Source organism: Phocoena sinus, chromosome 19 (assembly GCF_008692025.1).
Source record: "Phocoena sinus isolate mPhoSin1 chromosome 19, mPhoSin1.pri, whole genome shotgun sequence".
NCBI lineage: Eukaryota > Metazoa > Chordata > Mammalia > Artiodactyla > Phocoenidae > Phocoena > Phocoena sinus.
In genome coordinates this window covers 58,347,500-58,369,936 of record NC_045781.1, presented here as the reverse complement: position 1 = coordinate 58,369,936, position 22,437 = coordinate 58,347,500, and the positions used below count along the sequence as shown (strand labels likewise).

General features: G+C 54.7%; 1 protein-coding gene across 2 annotated transcripts in view; it reads right to left on the bottom strand.

The window, feature by feature from the left end:
• The window catches only part of ZC3H18 (zinc finger CCCH-type containing 18), a 50,667-nt gene extending 40,398 nt beyond the window's left edge, over window positions 1-10,269 (bottom strand). For both annotated transcript variants that reach the window (XM_032613028.1, XM_032613029.1), the window contains exons 1-2: window positions 10,102-10,269; window positions 3,355-3,944 (exon numbers count right to left, since the gene is read on the bottom strand). In XM_032613028.1, coding sequence (XP_032468919.1) covers window positions 3,355-3,930 — 576 coding nt within the window. In that variant the 5' untranslated portion in view covers window positions 3,931-3,944; window positions 10,102-10,269. The remainder of the gene's footprint in view (window positions 1-3,354; window positions 3,945-10,101) is intronic.
• Window positions 10,270-22,437: the final 12,168 nt, after the last annotated feature.

Here is a 22,437-nt window from a genome sequence, read left to right as displayed (position 1 = left end):
CTCTTCAAAGAGTCAGTGGGGCTGCAAGACCCCTGCCAGACGTGGAAAAGCTCAGGGGCCTCAGTGAACGCACTTTTGAGGTGTGAGCCAAACTGCCCTTTTCTTCTGCATAATAACATCCAGGTAGTTCACGTCTGATACCAAAAATGTGCTTGAAAGCAATGGGGAAAAGGCCCCCTGGGATGGATACTTTCCACTTGGACCAGAGGCTACTTGGCACGGATTTAAACTGAAGGGGACCAGGCCAAAGTCCTGTCAGAAGCAGGCTGCTCATGGACCCAAGTGCACACCTCTGGCTCCCTGTCCATCTCGGGAGAGAAAGGTACAGGAGTGTGTGCCTGCGGGAACGTGGGGCGAACTCTCTAGCCGAGATTCTGACGACGAAGGATGGACGGGAACTGGGATAGAGAGAGCAGAAGCGAAGCAGCAGTAGTTTTTCAATACGAGCTAATGTGTGTCTACACTGGGTTCTTCCAACAGCGGTCAGTGCGGGGTGCTGGTCACCCACACGCAGTGCCTGAAACTGCCTCTTTATGCAAATGGCTCTCCGGTGTAGACCTTCCACCCACTGCCACCCCCATCTCAACGGCACTCGACTTCAACGCGCCCCAAAGCAGCTGGAGTTCGCCCGTCTGCTGAGAGGGCAGTTACTGGCTGCCTCCAAAGTGCCAGGTCCCGGGAACAGAGGGGCAAAGCCACGCAGGTCCCAGACTTAGGGAACTTGTGTCCTTGGAGGTGTGGGCACGGAAAGAGCAAGAGAAACAAACACACTAAGGACCAGTCAGTTCACACTGTAGAAGCCAGCAGAGGCACCGAGCCAGATGTAACAGAGTCGCGGGCAGGAGGCAGAGCCTGCAGAAAGGAGCAGACATGGGAGGAAGCCAATGGTTAAGGGATGGGGAGGAGCCTGGAACGCAGGTGCGCTCCCACGAGGGCCCAAGTCTCCATTCATAGTGCCCACTCCCGTCTAGGCCTGCCTATCCCTGGGGGGTGATGGGCTCTGCCCTTCCCAGTTACACCCCCAGCGTGTTCCAATGAGCCTGACACACTGCAGGGTCCGTGGGGCTGTGTGTGGGAAGGGCAGTGCCACCCCGTGGCTGAACGAAGCTGTGCTCTGGTTCCAGCAGCCTGTGGGTCCAGTAGGGCTGTGAGGCCCTTGCGAGAGGTGCCAGGCAGGCACAAGCCAAACCAAGCAACCATCTAGGATCAAGTGGGCAAGAAAGTCAAACTGGATTTCTATTTCACCTGCTGTTTCTGGGGGAAACCAGCAAACCTCCAGACGATGGGTGCTTTCCCGGGCCAGCTCAGTCAACCCAATGTCCCACGCCACCACATCTAAGTGCGGCAGGAAAGCCCGGGGGTGCTATGACGGCAAGGCCCCCCGGGACCTGCAGGGAGACACCTACCTGTCCACATATGATCATGGAAAGGCAGGAAGGTAGATGAATTTTCCCATACAGCTTATTCAACAGTTGAAGCAAGAAGAGCTTGCAACTGGTCCTTTCTTAATGGGAAACAGACTGCCCAGAACGCCGGCCACGGCACCCCAGTCATCAGGAGCCCCTCAATCCTTGGTGGCAGGATGCAGACGTGGCTTTCCTCTTTGTAAACTGAAAAACCAAACTCACGGGGCAACCTCAACCAATGATTTCATCTTCTGCCCAAAATGTCACCCAAACTGATTAACTGGAGTCTCACGGCACCTCCTTTTCCTCTGGTAACCCTGTGGTCAAGGTGAACCTTCCAGATGGGAAGGGAAGCACAGCTGGCGAAACCTAAGAGTGTTCATAGATGATGTCCCGACAATACCCTTCTAAGCGAATACAGTATTAATAAGTAACGGCTGCTAATTTAGGAGACCATCTCCTACACTTAGTTGTGAGAAGATAAAAGATCTAAAATTCTAAGCTTGTAACTACATACACGATCTTGGAAAGCCCCACAAGGTTCTGCTCTCGTGAACCAGAGTTTGAGAAGCACGGCCACCGCGACGCAGCGTCCATACCAGCTGTCGCAGGAGCCTGGCACTTCCGGCGAGCTGGGGCTATGCGCTTGACCAGCCCCTCCTCTCTCGGCGACCCAGAGCGGTTCCGAGGCGCTCCTCGCACCTCTCGCCACAGCGACTCTCCAGTGAGCAGAATCTCCTTTCCGGGATATTAAAAGCCCCAGATCTTGTCAATCTGCTCCGTCCCTCTCTCAACCCCTTTTAGTAAAAGCATTTCTCAGCAGGACTTCAGGCTCTTCCCCCCACAGACTCAACTTCTTAAAAGATCGTGACAGAAATTCTTTCAACAGAATCATCTGTCATAAAAACCCAACCTGTGCACAACTAAGATGATTATTACTGAGTACCTTGTCCTTAATCTGAAGGCCAGATTAATTTAAATAAGTTATAACAATGTGATGGCTTGGTCAAAAGCCAAAGCGTTCTGACACACAACCCCATTTTATCCAGTCCCGAGGGTCTTTTTAGGGACACTCCCAAAGAAGCTTGGCCTAGCTGTGACCCTCAGCAGAGAAGAAGCGCAAAGATAAAAATGCCTAAAGTAATAGAGAAAGCTGGAAGGAAGTTTTTTCAGGCTCAAGAACCTAACAGGGGACCTCCCTGGTGGCGCAGTGCTTAAGAATCCACCTGCCAATGCAGGGGACACGGGTTCGATCCCTGGTCCGGGAAGATCCCACATGTCGCGGAGCAACTAAGCCCACGCACCACAATTACTGAGCCTGCGCTCTGGAGCCCGCGAGCCACAACTACTGAGCCCACGTGCCACAACTACTGAAGCCCACAGGCCTAGAGCCCGTCCTCCACAGCAAGAGAAGCCACCACAATGAGAAGCCCATGCACGGCCACTTGCCGCAACTACTGAGCCCGCACACCTAGAGCCCGTGCTCCGCAACAAGAGAGCCAGGGAATGAGAAGCCCACGCACTGCAACAAGAGTAGTCCCCGCTCGCCGCAACTAGAGAAAGCCCACGTGCAGCAACGAAGACCCAGTGCAGCCAAAATAAATAAATTTATATATATAAATAGAAGAACCTAACAGGAACTGAAATCCACAATGGTTCTAGTTGAATACTAACTCAAATATTACTTACAGACAGCAAAGAAAAAGGCAGAAAATTACCGCTTGTTTAAAAAAAAAAAAATCTAGAATTTTAACGCAATCCAACCAACAGCACCAGATGAGTGAGGGTCCACGGGACTTCTGCCAGCTACCGGATGGAAGACAGTTTTCTGACTGTAGCCCACATCCCCTGATTTTGGCGCTCCCTCATCACCACGGCGATGGCTCCCAGCACACGCCTCCTGTCCCCCTCCTCCGGGGGCGCTGCCGGCTCCGCTGGGCATACTCACGTCGATCTCTCCGTCGTCGATCTCTCCGTCGTCATCCTCTTTTCTTTTCTCCTTGGCGGCCTCCACGGGCTCCCTGTCCTCCACGCCGTGGACGCCCGCCTTCCCGTCCTCCCCGGGAGCCCCTTCTCCCCTCTCCTCGTCATCCTCAGGCCCGGCCTTCTCGGTGTCGTCCTCGTGCGTGGCGGGGGCAGGCTCCTCGGGGACCTCCTCGTCGTAGTCTAACTCGTGCTCGTCCAGGTCCCTGGTGACCGACGAGGCCTCGTCCCTCAGGTCGCTGGTGCGGTCTTCCTCCCCCCCGTCCCCCTCGGCCCGCGGGGGGCTGGCCGGGCCCCCGCTCAGCTCCGGAGCCTCAGAGTCCCGGTCCTCCTCGTCGGAGCGGCTCTCCTCTTCCTCCTGGCTCAGTCCCGGGGCGACGTTCTCCTCGTCCTCCGCGTCGGAAGCCCTCCCCCCCGCTCCATCCAGATCCTGCTCAGACCCACTTTCCCTCAGGATATCATCGTCCGAGAGCCCCTGCTGCTCCTCTTCTTCATCCTCTGGAGAGCGAGGGTCCCGGTCAGGGCTCTCGGCCACATCCATCGGTACCCACGGTTCTGCAAAACAAAGAGAACACACGCTCACAGCATCCAGCAAAGGGGCCAGTCAATCTCGCGCCGGTGTGCTGGGCCCCATGCTTGCCTCCGGCCTGCAGGAGGGCTCGGCCCCGCCCGGCTCCTCCACATCCCAGACCCCAGGCCGCAGACCACCGGCACCGCACCCCAGGCCTCCGCGGGGCCGGGCCGAGCGCGCGGAGCTGTGTGCCAGGAGCCTCACGTCTGGAGCCACCGGGTAGCGAGAGAGCCGGCGTGCCCACCTCCATACGGGGCACCCCGACTGGTTATCAGACAGTGGGCAAGAAGACGGGCATTGCAAGCGACAGCTTTTTGGGTTCGTAAAGTAATTACTTGTGAAATTCAGGAAAACGTGCATTCGGAAGGAGGTGGCAACAGTGAAGGCAGCGCCTGGCCTCTTCCGGAGTCACCCCGCAGGGTCTGGAACAGAAACCCGGCCTGCCTTTGAGAGCCCCCAGGACACGGGCCATCTCCCGTTCCTGCACGTCTCTCCAGGTCAGGCCGTGAAGGCCGCCCGGAAGGCCTTCGTGCACTGTGATTCTCGAGAACCACTGTTCCAGGACAGGCAGGTCGTGGGAAAGAACTCTGGCAGAAAATCTTACATATTTAAGGAGTTTCTTATATAGAAAGACCAACAGTGTCATTTTAGAAGATTTCATTTCTATTTTTACTCACTAGATTTAATTATAAAGTGACTATTTTCTGGTTTTCCCACCCCAACGTGCAAAGATAGGACATTGTTCCATTGGTTCTAAACGCAGGTTGCAGAAGGTGCGTTGAGAGGGTGTGTGCATGAAATCGACACCAAACAGCCTACAAGCAAACATTTACCATCCGCCACGCAACGGGTAGCGAGTAACCACGAAGCTGGTGTGAGACAGCAGGAACAGTGAAGGCTTTAACGTTCACTTGATTCTTCCAAATTTTTTATTTAAAATAATGTATGCCCCAGTCATGCTACTTGGTACCTCAGTGAGATCTGGAAACGCACAAGTATATTTACATACTTTATATAAAATTATTTTATGCATTTACGTAACTAAAAATTTAAAGTGTATCTTTTAAATTTATACCTTCAAAAGGAGAACCTATGTTTAAAGGTGCACATACCAAGAGTTGGTATCTGAACCCACAGTTAAAAACACTTTTGTTTTGTTTTTTTGCTGTTAATGGAAATTGTTAAAATTCAGCAAACGTGAGGACAAGTTACTTAAAATTCATCACTTTATAACTAAAAAAAAAAATGGTTAGCAGTAAAAGAAATTTACAAACCAACCAATCCATTCAAAGTCACTTAAAAGTACACGGCTTTGAAAATGATTCACTTTTCAGTCTTCTAACCACACTATCCAGAGGTAGGACTACTGGAAAGAATCATTTAAAAGTTAGCCCTAAAATGGTGCATTTTGCTGCCCCGTGGCTTCCTGGCTTCCCTGTGCAGGGCACAGCCTGTCACCACACACATCACCCCTGCAGCCCAGGGCACCGCGCAGGGCAAGAAGGCGACCGCGGACAGGGCCCAGCACCCGCACCTCTTCCAGACAGAGCGCGGGGGCCTTGGGGCAGCCAGTCAGGGTCCAGTGGCAAACCGGCAGCCTCCCCTCTCCTTGGCTAATGACATCAGTAAAAACTGGAGATTTTCCTTTGTGTATGACGTCCTATGCCTACCCTTGTACAGTGTTGATTACACTGTATATATCGAAACCTCTCCACAGAAGGGCAGGGACTTTCATTCCCCAGCTGCTCAGGCTGGCACCCGGGACCCTGTAGGCAGGCAGTCACCCGCAGCTGGTCACTGAGCCTCAGACATATCCCTACTGGAAAGCTGACAAATTCTGATTCTCACATCATACAGGCTAACGGCAACCTTGGGAGCCAAGTCGCCTGTGAAATCAATCAACTGGCAATCAAAATTGAGCGTCCCCTTACACTAGTTTAAAATCCACAAAACTGATACTCTAGCTTTGCAACATATTATCCTGTTCATGGCACAGAGGCTCCCTCACTAGTAACTTGATAGCAGCCCCTTCTTGGGGCCCAGGTGCCAAAAGGTTTCACTGTCATGATTAGGTCCAACCAAATTGCTCTTATATTCTGGCAAACTTCGATTTAAACCCTAGGGTAAGAAATGGGAGAGAGAGCCTAACTCCAACTACGTGAGCTCAAGCAAGTGGGCCATGTCTTTCCGGGACACATGGAACAGGGCGCACAGTGTGGGCTTCTGATCAGAACCCGAATCCTGGCGCTGCTGCTTCCCAGCTTTAGGGCCTTGGGCAAATTAGGTAAACTTGCCAGACCCCAGTTTCTTCATCTGAAACACGGGGCAACAGCATCAGAAGTGGTTGTGACACCTAAATGAGATCAGCCTGTTGGCTTCCAACACCCACACCCCTCTCCCCACCAGACTGCGGTCAGCCTCCTGGGTGCTCAGGAAGCAGCCATCCAGCACACGCCGGATCGTCACCTGTGCACGACCACGTGCGCCATAAGATCAAGTCCCCCACCTGCTGAGAGACCACTACTCCGCCAGGCACTCGACCCAGCTCCTCGCATCAACCCTGCAAACAAGTGCGGCCCCGCTCACAGAGAAGGACACCAAGGCCACGTGGCCACCGGGCGCGATCGGGGCTCGCATCTCCGAGCTGCTGCCGGAGCAGGTGCCCAGTGCCGGCGCCGGCCCGATGCATGAAACCAGCTCCCGCTACCTGCCCAGGGACCAACCCCCACCTACCGCCCTTGTTTCGGCAGGAAGATGGGACCCGAGCTCTAACTGACTTTACATGTTCTTTTTTGGAACAGAGCCCTCACATAAGTCGGGGACTTCTACTGAAGCAGTACCTTTTGCCTGTCGTTCTTTTCTCCCTTCTAAAGGTCTGTGCTGATCCGTCTAGGTTGCTATCTTAGCCCTTCTAGAACCAAAAAGACACATTTTCACGGAGACGGAAAAGTAACTATACGATCCATACAGACTATTAAAGAACAGCGATGAGCATATGGGAATCAAACTTGTGACACCAGCCACTTATTTATTTTAAATGTGTCTAAAGCTTGAACCTTAGGCACTTACACTAAAGGTGAATCTCATAAAAGCAGCCCTCACAGAGGTGCACACTTCTACGCCGACGCCACAGGAAATGCTGCCTCCGATTAAAATCCTGAGGCTGCGGTACTGTGTGTAAAGAAGAAGTACTTGCAGAGGCCGCATGCCCCCAGAGTCTGGACTATGGAATTCACTTCAACCTTCCAAGCACAAAGCTAACTCCCCTCCTCTCACCGGCAGTTTTCAGTGCTGACCAGAAGGTGGTAGAGTGAAAGGCCCTGTGTGCACCTGTTCTTATCGGGGAGGACTAGCGCTGTCAGCCTTCTGGGCAGCACGGATTGCTCTGAGAATCTGAGGAAGGGGATGGCTCCTCTCCCTAGAAAAACCTGGACATACACAATTTATCCCCCACTTTCGGAGTTCAAAACCTCCTGAGGTCCACCCACTGAGAACTCCTGCCCTAAGTATGCTGTACATTATTCTACTACATACCCAAACTCGCCACACTGTATACCCCAACTATCTGTTTGCAAAGTCTGTCGGGAGACCCCCCGCCCCCGCCCCATGAAGGGCCTGAGTGGAAGGGCTCAGAATCACCTGGGTTCTCCGAGCTCAGCAAACGGCTGGCACTTGGTAGCAGAGCTACCATATAACTTATTGTCTGAACTTGGGGGCGTGTTTGAGACTGAAAGGGGGCACTGTTAACCATTACAGCAGGCACGAGCCTGGCTGTCCTAGGCATACTGGGACACACAGTCACCCTCAGCAGGCTCTGACAATCTCCTGAGCAAAGGGGTCCCATCTCTTCTTTCCCTGTGGAACCTCCTGGGATTTTCCAATCTGAGGTTACACACAGGTGAACAGCTTGCAGAGGAAAACATGCCAAAGAATCTTCCTGCTTATCAGAAGCACCCTGAGTCACACCCCGCTGCACAGAAGGGGTGTGTCCCCGGGGGTCAGAAGACGGTGTGTGTTCCGGGCCCCGCTCTGGGCGAGTTAACTGGCTCTCTGGGCGTCAGCGTCCTGTTTTGAGATTAATTCAATCTGGCCGATATCTGAGCACGTGCTCTGTGTCAGGAGCCAAGAAAACCATGTGGTCTATTAAATGCACACAGTGAAATGGAGGGTCGTCTGCACGTCTTCACGACCCCCAGGCTCACTATTCTTACTCAGTCTTTTCTTCTCACACAATCACCCGTCATCGAGCGTTCTTGGCCAAGTTTAGAACTCTTTAGTCCTTTGACCCACAAGACAGTGAACTTGCCTGGAGAACAGAATAACAGCGTCCATCACTGTGTCTCCACAGCGTACTACACTGGCAGACGGGGACTGAGAGACGCTTACTTGATAAACCACCTGTTGCACGCCAGAAAGAAACCTGAAGTAACTGCCTACTTTTTAGAAGACTATTCTAGAACTGAGACAGAGTGGGTGCTGCCTCGTTTCCCAGCGGTCATTCTGGAAGGCTGCGCCCTGACTGCAAGGACACTGGTACGGTACACAACAGGTGGGAGCTTTTCCTTCTCAGCAACCTTTAGAACCTGCAGAACACTCCCCTGGCACTCTCGGTGGCCGCAAGCCTTCCCTCTCTCACGGTGGGTCACTTTGACAAACCGCAGGAAGCTGTTCAGAGCCTGGTCTGGTAAGCGAGGTGAGTTCCCAAGCCAGGTCAGATGGGTTTTGGTCAAACATGGGGTGTGACTATTGAATGAGACTGATTTTTCTCCTATGGCTTGTATATTTACTACGGCTTGTATATTTACCACCAAAACAGCAGTTCCAAAGAGGTTCTGGCAAAAGAGCACCAATGAAATACAAGCCTAACCTTCCAGGATAATGATTTTTAACAGAGCAGTCCCTATCTGAATGCCCAAGTTCTGGTAGCTCTGGTTAAAATTCAGACTCATAACTTCATGGATTTACAACATCTAAAGGAAGGATGTCAAGGTTGGTGATAGACACCATCCCCAAACTGACGAAACATGACATCAAACGACTCCTCAGGGAGGAAGCACTCACCTTGAGATGATCTGTGAAAAAGGAAAAAACCTCTTCAGCGTTTGATCGTTTCCCACCCAGCACCGGAGACAAGTTCCAGCCTCTGGGACACACCTGATTGGTTTCCAGAGCTGGCTGGGCTCCACACACGTGCTCAGATTGTAAAATCATCAGGCAAAGACTCCCCTGCCTAGGAGGCGGGAATCAGCCTGGGTCCAGGCTCACCCTGAGAATCCCGACCTCTGCTCTGGGACAGGACCACTCCACAGGCAACACGAAGGAGATGAGAATCAAAGGAGAAAAGATGACAGCACTGCTATGTCTCTAAATGCCCCCCTTCGTCCATGCTCCCCACATTGATCTGAAGAACTGACCTGCTCTCACAGATAGAGAGCTGAACAGCTCATTTAAGATGATCAACCACTCTAGCCGGCAAACTCAGCTGTCATGAAGTAGTCAGGAACACCGAAGTTTTAGCAGGAGTAAGGCTGAAAGTCTTTAAGTCTTAGGTTCTCCCAGCAATGAGCCGGCATCCTTTGGGCTCTTAACCAAAGGGGCACAAGGAATTTTATTCCAAAGAGTGGCTCGCGTCTTGGGACACAGCCAATAGGTCCTACCTGTGCCTCCGGGAAGCCGAGGGAGCAAGTTCCAGGAGGCTCCGGGGAGCTCAAAGCTCCGCAAGAGCCTATCCCCAACCCGGAGGGCGAACCTGTGTGCCTCCTTCCGCCCCCCCACCCCATCCTTGTGGGCGGAAAGCAATGCCACGCGAATATCCCGGAAGAGAAATGACAGCTTCGGGAGATCAACCCCACTGCAGAGAGCGGAAGCAGCTGTCGGGCGCTCGACCTGAGGGGGTCCAGGAGCCCCAGGCCGGCTCGCCCGGAAGGAACGTGAGATCGTGCCTAGCTCAGCTTCCCCTTCCCGGGGCCCGAGAGCCACGCTTCGGCCGGAGGCAGCCTGGAGAGCTCCCCGGAGGCGGAGGCGGAGGCGGAGGCGGCGGGGCTCCCGGGCCTCGGCTCCGCGCCGCCGCCACGCTCCCCGCCCGGCCGCCTCGGCCTCCTCCTCCCGCCGGCCCGGCCTCCCGCCATCGCCACCACTTACCTCAGCGCAAGGGCAGAGAGGGGGCCACGGCTTCGCAGGTATCGGGGCGGCGTGGAGATGAGGTCCCTCAGCCCTTCCGCTCCTCACAGGCTCCGGCTTGAGGCGCGACGCGGGCGGAACAAACGGGCTCCACTACCCGCGGGGGCCGGCCATTGTGCGACGTCATGAGGCCGCGACGGTTGTCTGCGGCCCGGCGGGCTTCCCTCGCTTGCCACGCCCTCCGTCCGCTTCCTTCCGGCCTCCGCGCGGCCGCCTCCGCGCGGCCGCGCGCCCGCCCGAGATAGCACGGCGCAGGCGCGGCCGGGGCACCGCCCCTGGGGCGGGTCTCCGAGCCGGCGCCCCGCCCGCCTAGGCACAGGGAGGGCCTCGCGAGCAGAGCGGTCTCGTGACCCGCGAGCGCCGGTTCGCACCTGGCAGTGTGCTCTGCTGGCGGTACCGGACCCGCGGAGGTGGGTCCTGCGACCTCGGGGCTCGGAACTTACCTGCTAAGTTCTGGCTGAAGAGGTCCCAGCCAAAGTTAATCCTTTCCGGGAAATGAGTTTAAATAGCAAACCTTAAACATATTAAACTTCTTCCCGGGGACTAAATAGCTCCCTCTCTGTTAAATATAATCAATGCAACGCAAAATTAATCATTTTCGAGAAACTGGGTTTAAATGTCAAAGACTAAACATTTTTTTGACAAAGAAAATATTTTTATTTGTATAACAAATATTCTAAGAAATCATGACATAATAAAATTAACAGAGTTGATGTGATGTCGAGACACAAATAAGTATGTAATGCTATTGATGATTAATCATTTTGTTTCATCCAACCTCCCACCGATTATTTTAGAGAGCATCTCTGGTGTATTTCTGACTGAATCTTAAGCATGATGTATCCAGGTGATTCAATTAGGAAATCTTTGAAAGAATGAAGCCTAAACTTTTTTTTAAAACTATTTCTGTGCAACTAAATAGTTCCTGCTTTATCAAGTATAATCAGTCCAACACAAAATTTAATCATTTTTTTGAGATACTGAGTTTAAATGTCAAAGCTTAAACATTTGATTTTTATTATTATTTTTTGTAGGCAATCCAGTGTTGAAAAGTTTGCTTCATCATTTTGTGGTGTTATCTTTGGGTTAAGAAACAGGATCAACTAAAAAGAAAATTTCATAGAGTCCTGGTGGATTTTACCACACTGTGGCTTGTAACCTATTTGCTGGAAGCACCATAAAGTTCTCAGTAGTAAAAATCAACCTTAATTAGCTTATAAATTGAAAAGCAAACATTTTTTTGTGTGCTGTCTTAGAATGAGAGGTCCAGGGTGGGATTTTCCCCATAGCAAATAATAAAAATAGGACTCCCGGCTGGCAAAAGGACATAGACCACTGAAAGCTTAAGCATTTAAAACTATTCCCAATGTTGTTAAAAAGTAGCAACAGGTCCAAAATGGAGTCACTTATGCTAAGCCTATCAAGACTTAATACCTAATTTAATTGAAGTTGTAGCCTTCCCTAGAGTGGTAATTTAAACCCATCAGTCAGCACTAGGGAGGTGATCTGCCTAAGACCCCTGCATCCCTTAAGAGAAGGAAGGTGCCCTTGCTGGAAGTAACCCACCCTTTTAACTTCCTTGTCCCACCCTCCTGTGCCTATAACAACCTCCATTTTGTACAGCTTTTAGAAGCCTTTCTGCTTGCTAGATGGCATGCAGCCTGATTCATAAATTGTGGAATAAAGCTAATTAGATCTTCAAGTTTACCTAGTTGAATTTTTAACACTGATTTCCTAAAAATAATCAGCTCAAAAAAACAAACAAAAACAAAATAATAATCAGCTCAACACAAAAGTTAATCATTTTTTAAAGATACCGCGTTTAGGGGCTTCCCTGGTGGCACAGTGGTTGAGAGTCCGCCTGCCGATGCAGGGGACGCGGGTTCGTGCCCCGGTCTGGGAAGATCCCACATGCCGCAGAGCGGCTGGGCCCGTGAGCCATGGCCGCTGGGCCTGCGCGTCCGGAGCCTGTGCTCCGCGACGGGAGAGGCCACGGCAGTGAGAGGCCCGCGCACTGCAACAGCAACAACAACAAAAAAGATACTGTGTTTAAATATCAGAGCTTAAAATTTTACACTCTTTCCACGTGGATAAACAGCTCTGTATCTTATTAAATGCACTCAGATTAATGTCCTCGATCAGAAGGCCATCATGTGGCATTGGGAGTATTTTTACAGCTTTTACCAACTGCCTTCACAACCGTCAGGGTGCAGCCACACCGAGCCTACTGCAGAGCATCAAACTGTCCATATTACAATAGGAACCTGCCCTTAGAGGGGCCCTGGGCTTGGTCGAATGTTCTGCTGTCCTCGCCTTAAGACTCTTAATCATTTTTGAACAAGGGGCCCACGTTTTCACTTTGCAGTGGACCATGTGTGAATGAATGAGCGAGAGAAGAAATTGAGGGCATTGACATGGAGCTACCATTTGACCCGGTGATGAGAAATGAAATGTGTGCACAAAAACCTGTACACGAATGTTCCAGCAGTGTTATTCACAACAGCCCCAGAGTGGAAACAACCTAGGTGTCCATCAACTGATGATGGCTCAGTAAAATGTGGTCCAGGGAATTGCCCGGGGGTCTGGTGGTTAGGACTTGGCCCTTTCACTGACAAAGGCCCAGGTTCGATCCCTGGTCCAGAAACTAAGATCCTACAAGCCGTGTGGCACGGCCAAAAAAAAAATGTGGCCCATCCATACGGTAGAGTACTACTCAGCCATACAGAAGATTGAACTCTGTCTAAGGAGAGATGCTGTAGTCCAACCGTAAGAGGACACAAGAAGGTGGAAGGGGGCTCTCGCCAGAGCCCGGAGCCTGGACTTCCAGGTTCGAGAACTGTGAGAAATAAATGTCTGTTGTTGAAGCCCTCCAGTCTGCGGTATCTGTTATGGTCGTCTGAGCTGACTAATACGTTCTATTTACATGGAATATCAGAAGAGGCAAATCCACAGAGTCAGAAAGTAGGTGAGAGGTTACCAGGGGCTGGGGGTGGTGGGATGGGGAATGACCACTTAATGGGGACAAAAGTTCTTTTAGGGGTGATGAAAATATTCCAGAGTCAGGCAGTTGTGATGGTTGTACAACTTCGTGAATATACAAAAAACCATTGAATTGTGCACTTTAAAAGGGTAGATTTTGGGGGGTGGGAGGAATTGGGAGATTAGGTTTGACACATATACACTATTGACAGTAGGTATAAAATAGACGACTGTCGAGAACATACTGTAGAGCACAGGGAACTCTACTTAATGCTCTGTGGTGACCTAAATGGGAAGGAAGTCCAAAAAAGAGGGGATATATGTATATGTATACATATACATATATACATATATGTATGTATGCATATATACATATGTATGTATACATATATATGTATGTATACGTATATGTATATGCATAGCTGATTCATTTTGCTGTACAACATTGTAAAGCAACTATACTCCAATAAAAATTAATTTTAAAAAGGGTAGATTTTATGTCATATGAATTATACTTCAATAAAGCTATTCTTTTTTAAAAAAAGAAAAGAGCAACTAAGCCTGTGTACCACAACTACTGAGCTTGCGCTCTAGAGCCCGTGAGCCACAACTACCGAGCCCGCGTACTACAACTACTGAAGCCTGCCCTCCTAGAGCCCGTGCTCCACAACTAGAGAAGCCACCGCAATGAGAAACCCGCGCACCGCAACGAAGAGTAGCCCCTGCTCACCGCAACTAGAGAAAGCCCGTGCGCGGCAACAAAGACCCAACGCAGCCAAAAATCAATCAATAAATAAATGAAAATTAAAAAACAAAAGGAAAGAAATGAAGGGAGATGGTAGAGGACAGGAGGTGGGTGGGAGCTGAGAGGCGGTGGGAGAGGCTTGGGGGAGGGGACTCCTCATAGGTGAATCTCTGATTGTCCTCCCGTTTCTCCCTCCCCTCGCCTCTGGATCCAGCCACATTCACCACCTGCCAGGATTAAGACCACAGCTCCAGCCCCTCCCCCCGTTTCCCACTCTGACACTGCCCCAGCCCTACCCTCTCCTGGCACTCAGAGACACGTGTCTAAATCTCGGATTGGTTCCAATCTCATCACTCCGGCCTGAGACCCCTCCAGCAGCTCCCTCTGCCCCCAGATAAAACCCACCCCTGAGTGCGCTGCCCCGGCTCTGTACCCCCGGGCCGCTGCTGGCCCCCCCCCGTCCCCCCACCTGGGGTTACTAATCACAGTGTTTTTAACATCTGGAGTGTGTGTGTGTGTATGGGGGAGGGCGGGGAGGTGCATTTAGAAAGACAGAAAATGGCCAAGGTGGGATTAGAACCCAGGTCTCTCTGAATCTAAATCCTCGACTTTGAGCCACTGACTCCCCAAGTATAACGATGCAAGCAGTGCTGTCTAGGCCTCAGTGTTCCGGCTCTGCGAAGTGGGGCTATTCACCCCTGCTGCCTCCCTCTCAGGAGGGAAGGAAGAGACAGGAGGTGACAGGCACAAACATCTGTCCTTATATGGACTCACAGCAGGCCTGGTGCCCAGCAATCTCGTAGAATCCTGGGAGGCAGCCCCACCATTCTCTCCGTTTTATAGTCAGGGAAATAGAAACTGTAACATCTAAGAGCTGGGATTCCACCCCAGGCAGTCGGACCACAAAACCCAAGTGACCTAGTGAATGAGGCTCTCTCCAGATTAAGGTACTCTGGCTGTGGCTGTTACAAAAGAGAAACGTAAACATCTGTTTCATCCAGCCCTGGTCATTTGGGGTCACTGTCACCGGCAGCCACTGTGATATTAACTGGCACATCCCCCCACGTTCTGTGGGACAATACGTGTGGTCCCATCAGGCAAGGGCCTTTGGGTCAGTTGAGCCAATGGGCCTACATTAACATTACTTATCATATAAAATAGCTGTGGCCATGGGCTGTGACAGACATCTGCACGGCCATAATCGTGGAACGCTGGATGGGAACTGAAAGGTGTGGTAATCTGCATTGGGCCACGACCACCTTGGGAAACAGCATGGCATTAGTGAGAGCAGTGCCTGGGATCAGCAGCTCCACCCTAGACAGCGGGGTCCCTGGATCGTCAACAGCAACAGCACCTAGGGATTTGTTAGGAATGCACATTCTCAGGCCCTGCCCCACTCCTGCTGCTGGTTGTGGGCCAGCGGCCTGCAGGTTAACAGGCCCCGGGAAAGAGTAAGAACCACTGGCCTGGGACTCTCTTGCCCATTCCAGCAACGATGTTCATAGGTCTCTTCGTAATAACCGAAAGAACAAAGGCAAAACCCAGAAATGGCCCAAATGTTTACAGGTGATTGTAATATCACACAATACTTACAAGATTGTAATTGTTTTTTGTTTTCTTTTGCGGTACGCAGGCCTCTCACTGCTGTGGCCTCTCCCATTGCAGAGCACAGGCTCCAAACGCGCAGGCTCAGCGGCCATGGCTCACGGGCCCAGCCGCTCCGCGGCACGCGGGATCCTCCCGGACCGGGGCACGAACCCGCGTCCCCTGCATCGGCAGGGGGACTGTCAACCACTGCGCCACCAGGGAAGCCCAAGATTGTAATTGTTTAGCATTGTAACATATGGATCCCAAGCTTCTGTGTATAAATCTGTACATAAATCTATACAGGGGTGAAGCGAAGCTGCTTGCAAGGTGGGAGGGGGCGCTGGGTGCCCTGCTGAGGAGCCATGGGGCCATGGGAGGCTCCTAAGCAAGGCAGTGACAAGAAGGGCGCGGCAGGAGGTTATTTGATAACCCCCGTCTGACAGCTCTTGGGTCTGGATCACCCGGGGGTCCGCCGCGTTTCCCCTGGTTTTCAGCGAGCTGGCCCTTTTTCAGCACACGCCTTGTATTTTCAATTTGCTGTGGGACATTGTGGATGAATTATCTACTCCCAAAGAAGGCGAGGCTTCATTCTTCCCGGCAGGTGGTTTTAGCAGATCACTGGGCCCTGTTGAGATTTGCTTCTAGTCACCAGGGCTGGTCCGTGCTCCCGGGGAGGAGGCCGTCTACGCCCACCTCCCCGTCCGCAGGCTCCATCTGCAACCTGTCTCTCCCAGTGCCACACGCTGCTGGCTCCGCGCCGCGGACCTTCCCCCCCGGGTGCTTCCCGCTGGTTCCTGAGGTTTTCTCCAGGGCGGGAGCTTCCCCTCAAGCCCCGGCCGGTGTGTCCCGCCTCCTCAGCTCAGCAAGGCTGTGCTCGCTGCTTTCTGTGCCCCGACGCCACGGTGGGTGCAGGGCTCACGTTGCCCTCTGCCTTCGCTCAGGGCTCATCCCCTCGACCCCGCCCCAAACGCCTCAACGTATGCGTGTGTGTCTTTATGAGTTTGTCCAGGGGCGAGGGTGAGCCCCGCACGAGGGCTTCTGTCTGAAAGCCACATTTGCGAAAATGAATCTGCTGGACGGACCCACCGCGAGGAGGGAACCAGGAGTCCTCGCCTCTCCAAGCGACCGGATGCCAGTCAGCCACCAGAGGGCGCGCCAGTCCGGGCATTTGGGGTCCCATGCTGGGAGGGCCTCAGGCTCCTGGACGTTCAAACGCTGTCCGTCCCCTGCACTAGCTCACGGTCACGTGGTGAAGGGCACAGGTGGGCGCAGGCTCATGTGCGGGCCCTGATGTGCACACACGTGCACGCTCCCCCATCTTCATCCAGACCCCACTCACATCACAGCAGTCCCTACGCAGACGCAGTGAGAGGGCTCCACTCTCAGGAAAGGATGGGCTCCACCGTCAGGGGTGCTGACCCCGTGGGACCCCTCGTCCCTCCAGGCTCCATCCTGCCCTCATGGGGTTCCCGGCACTGACCCCACCTGGCTTCCTTCCCTCCCTGGAGACATCCAGGGGCAACCCTGAAACCCAGTCAACGGGTGGCTGCCTGCCCCTGTCTCATGAGGTTCACAGGCCCCGGGGAGGTTAGGGGAAAGGGGTCCTGGGACCTCCTCGCCTGAAGCTGTGTTTTTTCTGTGGGCCCAGGGCCCCTCGCACGGCAGAGCCTGGGCAGGCTGGTCCTGGTGAATGAATGAATGATTTTTTTTTGGCCTCGCCGCACGGCTTGTGGGATCTTAGTTCCCCCACCGGGGGTCGAACTGATGCTCTCAGCAGTGAAAGCGCGGCATCTTAACCGCTGGGCCGCCAGGGAGGTCCTGATGAGTGAATACTGAGCTAAGGGATGAAGGTCAGCTCAGTTCCCACCTCAAGGCCTTGATCGAGGACCCGGGGTTCCCTCCTGCGGTGACAACCCGGGTGCGGCACTTTCACACCCCAACACCGTGCTCCACTTCGGCCCCCAAAAGAGCCCATGTGAACCCGCAGGCCATGCTGTGGTCCAGCCAGCAGCGTCCTATGCTGAAGACAAGTAGACTGTGGTGGCCGGGCTCCAGGACGGCCCCAAGAGATCCTGCCTGCCTGCGGGGACTGAGCTCCCCAGCAGCCCCTCAATCTGGCTAGGCCTTGGCGACGCAGGGGACAGGGTGCTGAGCTGTCGTGTCGGGAGCCCGGTTGTCTGCTGGTCTGGCTGCAGGGAGAGGCAGAGGCCCCGTCCAGCCGGCCCATCCTCCCCGTGGGCACTAGACAGGCAGCCGGACACCGTCCCAGCCATCGTCACGTGCAGAAGAGCCGCCGGCAGAAAGGCAGGATAACAAGCAAGCTGTAGTGCCAGTCCTGCGCTGGGGGTGGTCAGTCACCTGGCACCAGACGACCAAGGCGGCAGGGGCGCTGCCATGGCGGGGACCAGGCGCCCCACCCACAGGTGCCCAGCCTGTGTGTGAGCTCACTGCCTGAGTGTGACTTTTCCCCTTTCAAGCACCAGCCTGCCTAGTCTCTTTACACCTACAGCCTTCTGTCTCTGCCTCCATCTTCTTTGACGCAGACATCACATCACTCTCCAGGAGCACCTCCCACCCCACCCCTTCCTCACCTGGCCTGGAGCCATCCACTCCTCTCTGCTCAGATTCCAGCAGAACCCATGGCCAAAAATACCCAGGCATGCTGCTCAAATATTCATTAATAACCAGACAGTGTGGCCACCAACCAGCCAGAAGGGCCTCCAACATAGGACCGGACATTTACGCTTTGGATCCCGGGCCGTGGAGACGTCTAGATGGTTCCAGGGAGTAGCAGGGCATCAAGGTGGAGGGCCTTGGGACCAAATACAGGAAGGATCCCATGAGACAGGCAGCCTTTCAGTGGGGCATTTCATTTCCTTTTCTTTCTTTCTTTTTACAATATATTTTAAAAATATTTATTTATTTGGTTGCACGTGGCCTTAAGTTGCGGCAGGCTGGTTCCTTAGTTGCAGCTCACTGGCTCCTTAGTTGCGGCATGTGAACTCTTCGTTGTGGCATGCATGTGGGATCTAGTTCCCTGACCAGGGATTGAACCCAGGCCCCCCGCAGTGGTAGCTCGGAGTCTTATCCACTGCGCCACAGGGAAATCCCTCGTCTCTTTCCTAACTACAGCATCAACCCACGTTTGTCGATGCAGACAGAGAAACAAGGTGACCCAGGTGCTGGGTGTCCCTTTTCTCCAGACATTTCTGGAGCCTGTGGCCTAGGACACCAACTTTGTAGAAGGAGAGATTTGGGTTCAGACACCAGCTTTACCATTGACTAGCTCTGTGGCTTTGAGCTAACCAACTTGTGTCTGTGAGGCTCTGCTTTCTCTTCTGAAAAACGGTGACAATAACAGTTGTCACCATGAGGGGATAGTTGTGATGGCCACACAAGATGCCCAGGGCCGGGCCCCATGCCTGGCACATGCCAAGCTCCTGGAGGATGGCTGCTATTAGACACGAATACATTTTGCAAACAGGTGAGAGCGCTCACCTACGGTTTGCAGCCCGCCCTTTAACTCAACGGATCGCATGCCAGTCAGTTTTTCTCAACCACATCTGTTTTAACTGCCAGACATCCAGCTGTGGGGACATAGCATCAAGTCCTTACCACTCCGAGTGGACATCTAAGTTGTCAGCGAGTTGTCTTACTGTGAACAAGAGCTCCGTAACTGTGTCATACCTGGGAGAAGCCACCGAGGGTTTCTGGGCTGCTTGGGCGGGGTGTTGCTGGCTGCAGGACTCCAGGGGCACCCGGAGGGTGGAGACGCGGGGAAGTCTGTGGGTTGTGGTCTGTCCACAGGTGAGCTAGTGGGTGAGAACTCATGGCGCATGGGGCATTCTATACATAGGTGCTGGGCGGCGATGCCTCTGCCCCTCTGGCACGTTTTTCCTGTCCGAGAGAGAGAAGGAGGAGCCCCGCGCCCAAGAGCAAGGCGAGTGGTGTAGCGCGAGGGCCAAATGTGAGACTGAAGACAGATTGTAGTCCAGCCTGGTGATTTCAGCACCAGCCAGGAGGACAGCAGTCGAGAGCTGTCCTGGGAGCGGAATTCCCAGGGGAGGGCCATCCTGGAGGAGAGGGGAGAGGTGCAGGAGGTGGGTTAGGGGTGGCAGGGAGAGCCAGGGAGATCCCCTGCCCACCGGGTACTGCGGAGCCCTCCGTGTGGCCCTCCCAGTGTTCCAGGCAGCCCCAGTGGGGAGCTGGGCTGCCATCCTTGGGGCAGTGGGACCACAGCCTGCCCGGCATGCTGTCGCTTCTGCCGCCCTTTCTCCTCCCCAGCGGCCCTGCCCCCGCCTCCACTCATCTCTGTGTCCAGCCAGGTCCTGGGAATCACATCTTGGGGACCAAGCAGATGAAAATGCACTCAGCGAGGATTCACGTACAGGAGTGTTCACCGCAGTGGCGTCTGAGTCCCCCAAACTGGAAACAACCCGGAAGTCCACTGAGAGTCCATCCTGCGTGGACATGCTGCAGCCCAGCCCTGCGGCAGAGAATCACACAGCAGGGGAAACGGATGAGTTGGTTAACACAGCCAGGTGAGTCCCCACCCGCCGGTGTCAGCGGAATAAGCAGGACACAGTTGCAGTGGCTCCGGTTATAGAAAGCTCCGAGGCGGGCACGACACAAGACAGTGATGGGGGCGCCCCCAGGGTGGGGGCGGGCGGTGGCACCCCTGTGCTCGCTTTATTCATTCAACCGTTGTTTCATGTTTCGTGCACCTTTCTCTGAGTCCGCTGTGTTCCAAAATCAAGACGTGAAGAGACAAGAAAGGACACTAGGTGTCGCTGGTCTTTCTGGGAGACGTATTCAAGGGCGCTTCGCCTGGACGCTCCATTTGGTGGCCAGGGATCCGCGCGCTACCCAGGTCCCTCCAGCCTGAGGCATCCGGGCCTGGCACTGGAGTCTGCAGTTTGAATGCCTTGGAAGAGCCAGGCCGCTGGCCATCTGGGGGTGCCAGCTGCGATTCCTGCTTTCCGAGCCAGCGGAGGGGTGCTTCGGGCCAAGAGAAGGTGTGCCAGCCGCGGGGTGCACAGCGGCAGCCCCAGCCCGGCAGGAAGGGTGGGGCATCCCTGCTCCCTGGAGCCCCCAGGCCAGGGCCCCAGTCCCGCTCCTGCACCCCTGCCCGGGCCTCAGCCTCCCAGCCAGCACGGCGCTCAGCTCGGGGTCCTCTCCGCCTCTCCAGATCACAGTGGAAGGCCCTCGGGGGGCGGTCCCCACACCAGACTCACCTTCAGATGCCAGACATCGGAGCCCCCCGCCCCGGTAATCCCAGCCTCCCAGGTAAGGGGACCAGTCCACGCCCTCCCCACCTCCTCCCTGGGTCTCCGCCTCTTCCTGTCAGGCTCTAGGGGCTCAGCGGGCTAGCGGGGTCCTTCCCAGCCTGGCGAACCTGTGGCCTGGGGAAGGCAGGGGGTTGGGCTTTCTCCTCACAGGTGTCCCTGCGGGGGAAGCTGTCTCGGCTGCCTCCAGCCCCGCAAGGGCGGCAGGCGTGGGGGCGGGGGGGGGGGGGGCGGGGAGAGGTTGGTGGGGGCGCATGCGTGTGAGCACGCAGCACGTCTGTGGGCGGCACTGCAGCCTGCAGAACCAGAAGCCTTGCTGTGGGATCGGCTCTCCTCTGTCTCTGTCCCCCTCTGGCAGGAGCAAGGTGCCGAGGCTCTTCGCTGGGTAAGTTCTCAGCTGGGAGACGGTGGTCCCGGCTGCCCACCTGGTGGAAGGCTTTGCGCAGGCAGGAGGCTCGCGCAGGCAGGAGGGGGATGGAGGTCAGCAGGAGGCGGTCCCCGAGACACCGAGGCGGCAGGGACCGCCGGATGACCGCCGGGCCGCAGGGGCCCTTGCACACGGGGGTGGGGGGCTGCTGGGAGAGCTCTGGGTCTGTCCTGACCCCGGGCCGCCGGCTTTGGGGTCGTGGCGGCTGTTGTGACCCTGGGGCCATCGTCTCCTCCAGCTAAACGGGAGAGAGGCTCTTTTCCAGGAGAGCGAGGGGCCTCAGGCCGCGTGGATCCGTGTGTGGGAGTGTCTGCAGACGCCTGCGGGCACAGGTGTGTGGTGTGTGTTCTGCGTGCTTGTGCACCTGGGTGTGTGAGCGTGGACGGTGTGTGTCTTCAGCTACAGCACAGATGCCTGGGTTGTGATGTGCATTTGTGTACTTCTGTGTGCTTTTGGTGCCTGTGTTGTGGGTACAGGTGTGCGTGGGTAAGTGTGTGCATGCAGAAGTGGATGTGTGTGTGTGTGTGTCGTTGTGTGTGGCGGGTATGCTGTGCAGGGGGGCTTGGTTCATGTGTGTTGTGTGTGTATTGCATTTGTGTGCGGGCGTGTAGCCGGCATCCTGGGGCCACCAGCTCTCTCCCAGCCCCGCCCTAGCTCTGCACCCTGGGCCCTGCCCCGTGGTCACAGTGGGGGCCGCCCTGTTGAAGCTCTGGTGGTGTCAGCCTTGGATCCGTCTGTTTAGCAGAGCTCCGGCTCCGCTCTGGTTCTGGGTCGCCTGTCCAGCGGGGAGGCGGGGCTGCCAGGGGCGAGGCTGCGCTCTGAGGGAGCTGGCACGCGGCACTGCTGGCTGGTGACACCTACGGGGTTAAAGGCTGGAGGTGCGTGGTGTGCGTGTGTACGTGTGCTGTGTATCGTGTGGCATCAGTGTTGCGTGTGCCCTGGGCCTTCACCCGTTTGCCTGAGTCCCAGCTGTGACCTCACCCCTCAATCCGCTCACAATACAAACCCTTTTTGCCATCACTCCAGGAGCTGAGAAGGGAGAGAGGGGCGCCTATGAACCCCGATGGGTGGAGGGGGGCTGGCTGACCCTGGCGTTTCCAGAGCAAGAGGGAGCAGAGCCCGCGTAGCCGCGGCTGGGGCCCTGCGGACGCCCTGGGCGTTCCCGTCTCATCCACTCCGCACAGCCCACCCGGGATTGAGCTAGGACCCCCTGAAGGATGGGGAGAGGGAGGCCCAGGGTGATTAAAGCCTCAATTTTAACATTAGTAACGGAC